Source organism: Oratosquilla oratoria, chromosome 30 (assembly GCF_046742065.1).
Source record: "Oratosquilla oratoria isolate Oo_2021 chromosome 30, ASM4674206v1, whole genome shotgun sequence".
Classification (NCBI taxonomy): domain Eukaryota; kingdom Metazoa; phylum Arthropoda; class Malacostraca; order Stomatopoda; family Squillidae; genus Oratosquilla; species Oratosquilla oratoria.
In genome coordinates this window covers 23296979-23304478 of record NC_134806.1, presented here as the reverse complement: position 1 = coordinate 23304478, position 7500 = coordinate 23296979, and the positions used below count along the sequence as shown (strand labels likewise).

The following is a 7500-nucleotide window of genomic DNA, read 5'->3' as shown; positions in this document are numbered from 1 at the left end:
ACTAATTGTAAAAAACGAGGGACAAAGCAGGCGCACAGAAAAAAATAGAGGAGAAAAAATAGATGAAATAAGAGGCTGACCAAGTGGTATAAAAGCTATTTTGTAATGTGTTTAGAATGGAATGAGTTTATTACGTATAAGAAAAAGAAACATATAAAAAATACAAACGTAGTTACATAGTTATTCAGAAAACGCCTTGTTACTACGATGAACTGAAAAAAATAATCCATAGATATAGCGTACGTCATCACAGCGAAAAAGTTAAAAAAAAATCTCAACCCTCTTGTTATGGTGACATTTTGTAAGCTATATAAAATCGTCCGATATTGATCAAAACATAACGTTCCTTAAGTGAAATAGAATCGCGTGACCTTGGTCAGACCAGAAGGGGCTCACTCCGTTGTTGACAATGAAGTAGTGCACACCAAATAATTAAGATAGACTGGTGACAATTAAAGATGACATAAGGAGGCTAAGTACTACTTAGTAAGGAAAGAGTTCATTGAACGACAGACTACTGAAAGGACTACATGTATATGAATAGAATGCCCTGTTGGCGGGCAAGACAAAGGATAAGCATTACTTGGCACGGGAAAGGGTTATAGAAAGATAAATAATAAGTGGACTCACATGTAAAAGAATACAGGGTTAGTAGAACTTAAGAGTCAGGGGAGAATGGCATGAAATTTAGTCCCATGACGGAGAACGGGAAACTTAAGTTATGAAAAATAATGGATTTTCCTTTGGCTGAATAAAATTATCTGTTGGCATTCAGAACAAATTCTGTGTCTAAAGTAGTGAAAGGAATCACCGAAATAGATGTGATCATTTTGTCACGGAGAATGTTCGTTCGAAAAATAAAATCGACTAACGGCAGCCATATGAATCAGCAACAGTGTAAATAAAAGTTAAATATATATAGTAATGCATAAAATGCTGAAGGGTATCACGAACGCTAAGCTTTAGACTAATTTCATCGAGTACTGCATGAGTGACAAAATCTTGATTAGATAATGAACGAAGGATTTCGATGGAATGCAAATATTAGCTCCTTTGTTAGGGTGACACAAACTACAAATTTTATTCTACCTAACATGGGGCAATTTTATCCAATTCAGGGAATTCAGTCGGAGTGAAACAGTTCTGACTAACACCGATTAAACCCTTCCCTATGATGACGTATTCTTCAAGCTTAAGTCTGAGCAATGTCTGACAAATTTATTAAATGAAAATTTTATTCTTTGTGTGAAAGTCGACATTTGATATTGCTTTCAAAGGATTGAGACAGACCGCTTTAACTTTTAGAGATATCGGTGTTCACATCTACTGAATTAAAACGCCTGGCAGCAGGCAGACGAACATAAGTCGTGTAACAGATAACCCCTCAAAGTTTAGTGAAATTAGCTTTAACATTTTGAAGCTCTGAGAAGCTATTCGAACTGAATAGAATCGTTTGGCAGCCCTTGAAATTATCAAATATAAACTTTCAAAGCTTTACAACATTTGAACACCATAAACCAACACAATGACACCTTTATAAAGATGAGGTGGAAATATACATTGTGCCATATTTATTATCAAATTTAGTTCCCTTAACACTTAGATATGTACTGAGGACCTCGCTCCAGTGAAGAACGGGCAATTCTGTGTAGTTGAGCCTGATGGATTGGGCCCCGTTCCTACGAGATGTCGAGAAGCTTTCAAGCCAGAACTCGCCAGTATGAAATCACTTGTTCTTAGCCGGAACAAATCCATAAAGTGTATCACCATAGGGGTGTTGTCACTGTTCCCTTACCTGCCGGGATGAGATGAATGACACACGGCTCCGTCTGCTTCCCGATGGCATTGGTGGCCCAGCAGAGAAGCGTGCCGTAGTCCTGCTCGACCGAGGCTGTGTAGTTCACGAAGGAGGTTGTGCCCTGCGTCTTGACGGCGTCGACGGGCAAAGGCTCAGCCTCCGTTGAGCCATTGAACCGCCAGGAGAACTCCACTTCCGGCGGGTAGGCTTCCACGCGACAAGTCACGTGCGCGCTCTCCAGCCGGGCGACTCCTTGGGTGCGTTTGTCCGTCGAAGCACACACGGGGGCAACTGTAAGCGAAGGAAATGGAGAAATTACGTTTAGGAGTCAGCTATTGTCCATGTGCGTACACACACACACACACACACGACCCATAAAGATCAAAGTAAGGTCAGAAATGGTAGGGGAAGAAATTTGAGCAAAAACAGGAAAATTAGCAAGAAGTGAATGCTACAAAAGTATACTGATAAAAAGAGACATGAATGGTAAAGAAAGAGAAAGAGACAAGACATTAAGAAGCGAAGCTAAAAAAAAAAAAAAACGAGAAAAGAATGGAGACCGAGAAAACGAAGTTCTAATGGACAGTGTTAGACATGAGACTGAAAAAATTGTATATTCAAGAAAAATAAATGAAAGGTTCAGAGGACGACATGGAGAGAGTAGAAATTTAAAACCAGCTTATACCAATATGGATTAATCTCAGGATTAAACTAAATGATTACCTGTCAGAAGAAGAAAATTAAAACACAGACATATTTGCATTTGTGGAGCCAAAATCAAGGGGTCCACTATCACCAAACAGTGTTGGACATGAATTATGTAATCATTGGCTTAGAAATAGAGAGAAGTAACAGGGTGGAGGAGACATTTTCTTGGCTGAGAAAAACTTAAATGTGACAAAAGTTACATATGGAGCGAACGGTGATAATCACAATAAGAATTGAAGATAGTGACATGAAAAGCAGAAAGTTTGATGTGATTTAAGTGCCCCCCAATACGGGGTTTTGGAGAGAGATTATTCTAAAATGTTAAATGATACGAGACTTTCATTAAACGAGATGCTGAAGAATGGAAGTAACACGGTACTTCTGGGAGGTTTTAACTGCAAAGAAATCTGTTGGGAAGAGATAACAGTGAAAGGTGGAGAGGATCAATGAAGAAATGTATTATTCGACATGATTATAGAACATGCAATGACACAATGGATAAAAGAAAACACTAGATTTAGAAATAATGAAGAACCGTCGAGACTAGATTTATTATTTACGTCATAACCTGAAATTGTGGGAAAAAAATAATACAAAACAACAAATGCGAAGTGACCACGTACTACTTGAGCTAAAACTAAAGGAGGAAATATATATAGAGAAAAATGAGAAACACAGAAGAGTAAGACTGATGTACAGTAAAACGGACTTTTTTTTCTTTCTTTTCTTAAAGCAAACTGGATTTTTTTATCATTTATTTATTTATTTTACAATAAAGAAACACAAGTAGATAAAAATGGACGATTCTGATAAAAATCTATAAAGAAGTAGTGGATAAATATGTCCCAAAGCAAAAGCAGAAAAAAGTGCATATTAAGTGCTGGTTTATCAGAAGGTGCAGCGAAGCGAAAGAGACAAAGATTGGAAAGGATGGAGAAAAGAAAGAAAAAAAAAACTAGAAAGTGGCAACAATATATCAAAGGAATGAATATGTAAAAATGCGCACGGAAGAAAAAACTATGAAAATGACATAACAGAAAAATGTAAGGATCAGCCAAAAATATTCTATAGATATATGAACGGTAAACTAAAAAACAAACAGGAAATAGTGAAACCAAGCCAAGGGAATATGGAATATATGGAAGATACAGAAATGGCTGAAGTCATGAGCAAACACTTCAAGTCTGTTTCCACTAGAGAAAATGTACATCATCGGGATGAGGGGAGAGAAGTGACCTCGCCCCCCAAAAGAATTAATGAACCAAATAAGGAACCTTGATGTCAGGAAATCACACGGTCCGGATGGAATCGCAAATTGGATATTAAAAGAATGTAAAGAAGAACTAATAGTCAAAATATATAACATAATAAGTTGCTCACTCAAAGAAGAAAAATTACCAGAAGATATCGTACCAATTTTTAAAGGAGAAAATAAGGAAGACCCGACAAATTAAAGACCGGTTTCCCTTACAAGCAAGGTAGCGAAAGTTTGTGAAAAATTTATAAAAAGTAGATGGATAAAACATCTGGAGGAGAACAATATAACAAATCCGAGACGATTCGGATTTAAACAGGGAAGATCATGTGCCACAAATTTTATCTATTTTTACTCAAGACTACAAGATATAATACAGGAAAGGAACGAATGGGCTGATTGTGCTTTGCTAGATCTACAAAAAGCTTTTGACAAAGTCCCACACAAAAATATTGAGAAAACTGGAAAAAATAGGAGGGATACAAGATAAACTACTGTAATGGATGAGATTTTTTTTTCATGGAGGAAAAATGAGAGTAGTGTTCAGAGATAAAAGTTCTACTTCGGAAGAGGTGATTAATGGAGCTCCACATGGATCAGTATTGGCTCCAATTATGTTTGCTATTTATATGAATGACATGGACGAGGGTGTGGAATGTTGTATGAGCTTCTTTGCAGATGACACAAAACTGTTAAGGAAAGTGAGTACTGAAACGGACTGTGACTCACTGCAGAGAGATCTGAACAGGGTTTGGGAATGGATTCAAAAGTGGGACGTGGACTTCAACATTAAGAAATGTAGCATAATGGAATTTGGAAAAAAAAAAAGGATATCAGGACAATATAGAATTGGTGCAAAGGAAATAAAGAGAGTGGAATATGAAAAAGACCTGGGATTAATCATCACATAGGATCCCTGACAAACAGATAAATAAAATTGTCGGTGAAACCTACAACTTGCTATGCTCTATAAAAGTGAATTTTACTTAATTAGATGAAGGAATGGTAACGAAAACACTAGTCACACTGATAATGTCAAAATTAGAATATGCAACGCCATGATGGTCACCCAGTACTAAAAAGAATATAAGAAAAATTGATATAATCCAGAGAGCAACCACGAAGACGGACCCAACACTTTCAAAACTGTCATATAAAGAAAGATTGTCAAAATTAGGATTACCAACTCTGGGACAAAGGATAGAAAGAGGTGACCTGTTGACCATCCAGAGAGTTATGAGAGGTATAGAAGTGCTGGATAAAGAAGAATTACTAAATTGGGACAAGGGAAACACAAGAGGACATGGAAGGAAGCTCAAAAAGGACAGTTATAGAAAAGACCTGAAATAGTGGGGCGAATAGTGGAAAAATCATGCATTTGATGATACAAGCACCAAAATTGACTTGATGACTCCATAAGGTATACTAAAGAGGTCTGTCCGACTAGCCACCTAAAAATCTAAGATGGCGGCCATTTTTCAGGATGGCCGCCATCAGGAGCTCGCGATGACGATATTCCTCATAAATTGGTATCTATTCAACCAATTTTAGTGATCTTGGTATCAAATGGTATATTTTTGGGCATGCTGAATTCATTTATGATACTCTTGAAAGCTTTCTAGCATCATTTACATGATTATTAATAAAAAAAAAATTACATCAAAACACATTTTACTAACGACATAACACATACTAAATTAATAGACTGAATGATTATAATCATTTCGTTTTTGATTTACACTCTATAATTATAGAGTCTAAATAAAAAACTGACTTAGTTGAACATGAACATGACATAAACGCTAAAACAATAAATCACAAATTATTCAGAGTCTTCTGTCAGATGTTCGAGAATTGACCTCGGTTCACTACAAAATTACTGGTCACAAACACAGCTGCACAGAGCGGTACAAGAAATTCCCGCGCGGAAACATCCACAACTCTTCACTTTGAATCCAACCTCAGTCAGCAGGGGTGCTGGTTTCTGGATTTGAGGCAGTCGCCTGACCTCATATGAGTCCACCCTGGTAGGCCGCACGCTTAGCGTGCTCCCTCAAGGCAGCTCTGGTTGGTGGAATCGCATCGAAAATCCTCTGCTTGCGGGCAAAGAGATCCAGCCTCGCCTCGTTGACACAGCTAGCTGCACTGGATCGGTCGTACATTAGGACAACGAATTTTTCCATTTTACGCAGGTCATCAGCTGAAATATCTTGCGGACAGTTGCTGAGTTTCTTGAAGGTTTCGGTAACATCCTCACATAAATTCCATGTCTGCCATGCAGATTTTTTCCCTTTGCCAGGGAAACCAGAGACCACATCTCATCCCGTGAACGCATGGAAGAACAGGATACTGCCGACCTTCTCAGGCCCTATTGAAGAAACCCACTCGTGAACAGGAATCCACCAAGCACTCGCTCCTTGTCCAAACGCTATCCACAACTTTTCTAGCCCAAGCTCTTGTAAGGATTCAGCACGCCTGATCCCTCGTCCTCTCTTGGTTCTGGTTTCAGACTTCAGGCTTAACTACTTGTATACATCAAATACAACGTCCACCCTTTCGTATTTGACGGCATATGACTTCACCTTCGGCAGGATATCTTCTTTGGCATAGTCGTCAAATGACTTTGAGCTCCTTGGAGGTTTGGCATTGATGAGAGCTGAGCCATCAATGATGATGGCATCTCCTTCTGGTTCTCTTTCTGGCAGAGTCAGTCCGAATCGGAGAATTTCAGTCAGCTGTGACTTTTGGGATGTATGGAGCTTGCCGTTGTCACTCAGTGAAGCAGGAGCTGCTTGGTTCTCATGCTTGAAGAAGTCTTCCAAATTAATCTGTCTGACCTGACAGGAGATGAATAGTCTGGAAAACAGCTGGCACTCCTCTTTCATGACCTTTTCCTTGGAACTATTGGCGACCTTGTCATGTTTGAAGAAGGCAACTTTGCTCTTCTTTATAGGGTGGTAGAATGAGCTTGTATCGTCACTCTCCAGGCTGTCCACAAATGACTTGAATTGTTGTTTTCCTCTTTCTTGGTGTGTCCCAACAAGCCCCGCTAGCGTTGGATCTGCAATGATCTTTGTGTCTAGAACCAGTAGATCTGCTGTTTCTTCTTGGAAAGGGTTGCCATCTCCTTCAGGACTCTTTGCAGCGCCCCGACATTCTCCACGAATGTCCTCTGGGTACTTGCATTTTGGTCGTGATGTTTGGTGGTGATGGATGCGTCCTTCAGACATGACATTGTCTCATAGCCAGCAACTAGACGACTCACTTCTGGTCCAGCTACCATCCATCTCCTCAGTGCCCTAGGATCCTCTGTAAGTCCAACAGCTCCACCATCACCCTTGATGACTGCATTGTTTTGTTCATGAGCTTGATCTATCACCAGGGCAGAAAATTCTCGCTTTGACTTGTGAATGACAAAGTTTCCCTTGTGAAACTCCCTGGCGACATCTGGGTGTTGCTGATCAAGGGACATCATATCAGGCAATGAATTGAGAGCCATCTGGCTTAGTTCATGTTGTTGTTTGCGAAGAATTTCGGAATCAGCTCTGTTAGGCTTCTCGGTAGAGTTTGAAATCTTCCTCCCTAAACGAACGGATCAGGAGGAATATGGTGAGCTCCATATCTAACACCATATTCCAAAACTGGAACTGTGGACTGACACTCCTCTGCTTCTGGTGCCAGTCTTCAAAGGACATAGGAGAGTTGCCTGACATCTCGCAGTCAGAACATTAGTCACGGT

General features: G+C 39.4%; 1 protein-coding gene across 1 annotated transcript in view; it reads right to left on the bottom strand.

The window, feature by feature from the left end:
• The window catches only part of LOC143041048 (nephrin-like), a 570810-nt gene that overhangs the window by 135268 nt on the left and 428042 nt on the right, over positions 1–7500 (bottom strand). Inside the window, exon 8 of the mRNA XM_076212666.1 lies at positions 1796–2089. Within this exon, the coding sequence (XP_076068781.1) occupies positions 1796–2089 (294 nt within the window). The remainder of the gene's footprint in view (positions 1–1795; positions 2090–7500) is intronic.